The sequence below is a fragment of the Neophocaena asiaeorientalis genome, unplaced genomic scaffold, assembly GCF_003031525.2.
Source record: "Neophocaena asiaeorientalis asiaeorientalis breed wild unplaced genomic scaffold, Neophocaena_asiaeorientalis_V1.1 scaffold504, whole genome shotgun sequence".
Taxonomy (NCBI): Eukaryota; Metazoa; Chordata; class Mammalia; order Artiodactyla; family Phocoenidae; genus Neophocaena; species Neophocaena asiaeorientalis.
In genome coordinates, this window is record NW_020174438.1 from 7,899,087 (window position 1) to 7,902,127 (window position 3,041).

The following is a 3,041-nucleotide window of genomic DNA, read 5'->3' on the forward strand; positions in this document are numbered from 1 at the left end:
TGCTAGCCTATCATATCAATTCATCTACTCCTCAGTTTGATCACAGGTCCTATTTTTAAATCATTTCAGACTCCTTAGCAGCCACGCTGGTATAAATGAGTACGGAATATCAAGAAGAGCACTCAGGGCAATGTCTCCAGAGTAGACAGTTTCCCTTGTTCTCATAGAGAAATGGACAGAGAGAGAGAGTTCCCTGGAAGCACAGGATGTAAGCTTATTCTACCTGTTCTGTCTATGAAATAATCTTTGGTTATGTTACTTTGGGATTGAGGTCTTAGTTCTATTGTAGATCCCTTGTATCTCCGCTCAGCTTCCTGAAGTAACCATGTATGTGTTTTGTCTCCCTTAGAAAACTAAAATCCAGAGCTTGGCTATAATCCACTCCTCAAGAGAGCTAGAACTGGCTGAGGTTCTGTGTCAACAATTGTATTTTTTTTTCTTGAGTGTGTTTTTGTCCCTGTCACCATCTCACCATCCTTAACCCAAATATTAAACCTGGTTTGACTGGAACTCTATCTTGGGCTTAGCTGCATTCTATGGGTCTTTCTGGGATAAGGAGAGTGGGAGAGATGGATGTCATCATGGAGGATGACATGGGGAGAGAAGAGGGTGAAAAGAGAGAATGAATGAAAAATTGTGTTGAGGATGGAGGAGGAGCCAACAAAAGAAGGATGTTTCAGGAACCAGCACATTATCACAGACTCAATATACATCTTCCTTGCTGACCATTTCCTGACCTGACTCCACCCCTGAGGGACACAGCTCAGCCTTGACCAATGACTTTAAAGGATTAGGGGGAACAAAGGGCCAGAAGTTCAGCAGTAAAGAATAAAAGGCCACACCTTCCAGCAGCAGCACAGACTTGCTTCTGACACTTCTGTGATCACCAGTAAGCTTCAAGACCTGACACCATGGTGCATTTTACTGCTGAGGAGAAGGCTGCTATCACTGGCCTGTGGGGCAAAGTGAATGTGGAAGAGGCTGGAGGCGAGGCTCTGGGCAGGTAGCAACTGGACTTCATGGGGGAGGATGGTGAATATGAGCCTGGTAAATTGACCAGGAAATTCTTCAAACTTTTTGAGTCACTGATTTTCCATCTGTTATGGTCTCATCTCATAGGCTCCTGGTTGTCTACCCCTGGACCCAGAGGTTCTTTGACAGCTTTGGCAACCTGTCCTCTCCCTCTGCCATAATGGGAAACCCCAAGGTCAAGGCCCATGGCAAGAAGGTGTTGACATCCTTTGGAGATGCTGTTAAGAACATGGACAACCTCAAGGGCACCTTTGCTAAGCTGAGTGAGCTGCACTGTGACAAGCTGCACGTGGATCCTGAGAACTTCAGGGTGAGTTCAGGAAATGGTCATGTGTTCTTTTTATGCTTTTTACTTTGGAATAATAATGGAAGTTGAGTCTTTGGTTGCAAAGACTAGCAAAGATCTCAGAAATCATAGATCAAAGTTGGTGTTAAGAGGGCAGAATTCCAGTGGACATACCAAGAGCACCTTGATTCAGGACTAGTGACACTAAAGGGCTACTAGCCCTTTTAATCCTGAGTTTGCTTAAAAGTTTTCGGGGACTTTTGTTAGAACTGGATTTGTTTACCCTAGAGAATATCAGAGAATAACAGACTTGTTCAAGGAGGAATGGAATCTGGGTTTTGGTAGATGAAAACCTGTCTCAAGGAAAGAGAAATGTCTTCTTTTATGTGGCTCCTGATGACTGAAGTTTAGGAAGGTATTTGGGAGAATAATTTTTAGGCAGATTGTCTCAAAGAAATATCAATAAATTCTCTAAATGTATTAAATTACCCATCAATATTGGGACTAAGTGGAAGCTTATTCCTGCATTGGTTGGAGACTTTACTAAACTCACTCTAAGAACTTATGCAGCCCTGAAATCCTATGATGTCAAAGATTAGACAATTGGTAAATGTGAGAGGGAGGGAGAGAGGCAAATAAAAATGGTGAGATGGGAGAGAGTGAGGGGATATAGGTAGACAGAATGTTGAATGGAGGGCTCATAGAATTTAAATAAAATTTAAGAACTAGCTTATCAGAGTTTATTGCACAGATTACAAACCATGGAGCAGTTTACGATGTGGAGTTGGGAGTGGGTGTAGGTATTAAGCCATTATTTTCTGCAACTCTTTTAGGAAAATTCTACTCAACATATCTAATTGTCATTTTGTCTCTCACCTAACAGCTCCTGGGCAACGTGATGGTGATTATTCTGGCTTCGCACTTCGGCAGAGAATTCACCCCTGAGTTGCAGGCTGCTTGGCAGAAGCTGGTGGCTGGTGTTGCCACTGCTCTGGCCCACAAGTACCACTGAATTCTCCTTTCAGTTCACCATTTTTAGTCCCCAATGCCTTCCTTCTACACATGGGGACTGGAGTTTGGCCTTGAGAGCCCGGCTTCTCTTTAATAAAGTACATTCTGTTCAGTGATCAAAAATTAATATTGTATCTTCTCCATCATTTACTCTTTTTTTTTAATTTTATTTTTATATTTTTTTACATCTTTATTGGAGTATAATTGCTTTACAACGGTGTGTTAGTTTCTGCTTTATAACAAAGTGAATCAGTTATACATATACATATATTCCCATATCTCTTCCCTCTTGCATCTCCCTCCCTCCCAACCTCCCTATCCCACCCCTCTAGGTGGTCACAAAGCACCGAACTGATCTCCCTGTGCTATGCAGCTCCTTCCCACTAGCTATTTTACATTTGGTAGAATTGGCATTGGCGGGCAGACTCTGAACCACTGCGCCAGCAGGGAAGCCCTGTGCCCTGTTTCATTGTATATTCTTGAGCTGATTGCATTATTTCTGAGCTTCAGAACTAGATATCTAACTATTTGCTTAATATCCCATTTTGGATTGCTCAAAAGTACAACAAATACAGTATGTCCAAGACTGAACTCCTGATCTTTTCCCAATTTACTCCTGCTAACTGACGCTTCTTTTTGTGTTCCCCTTCTTAATGACTATCCCATCATCAATTGCTCAAGCCTGAAAATAGAGATGTTTTAACTTCCCTCC

At 42.2% G+C, this 3,041-nt stretch overlaps 1 protein-coding gene across 1 annotated transcript; it reads left to right on the top strand.

Annotated features, from left to right (window-relative positions):
• Window positions 1-831: 831 nt before the first annotated feature.
• On the top strand, window positions 832-2,456 carry HBE1 (hemoglobin subunit epsilon 1). The gene is made up of 3 exons (XM_024757026.1): window positions 832-1,003; window positions 1,120-1,342; window positions 2,202-2,456. The coding sequence occupies exons 1-3, from the start codon at window positions 912-914 to the stop codon at window positions 2,328-2,330; spliced, it is 444 nt and encodes a 147-aa protein (XP_024612794.1). The 5' UTR covers window positions 832-911; the 3' UTR covers window positions 2,331-2,456.
• The last annotated feature ends 585 nt before the right edge of the window (window positions 2,457-3,041 follow it).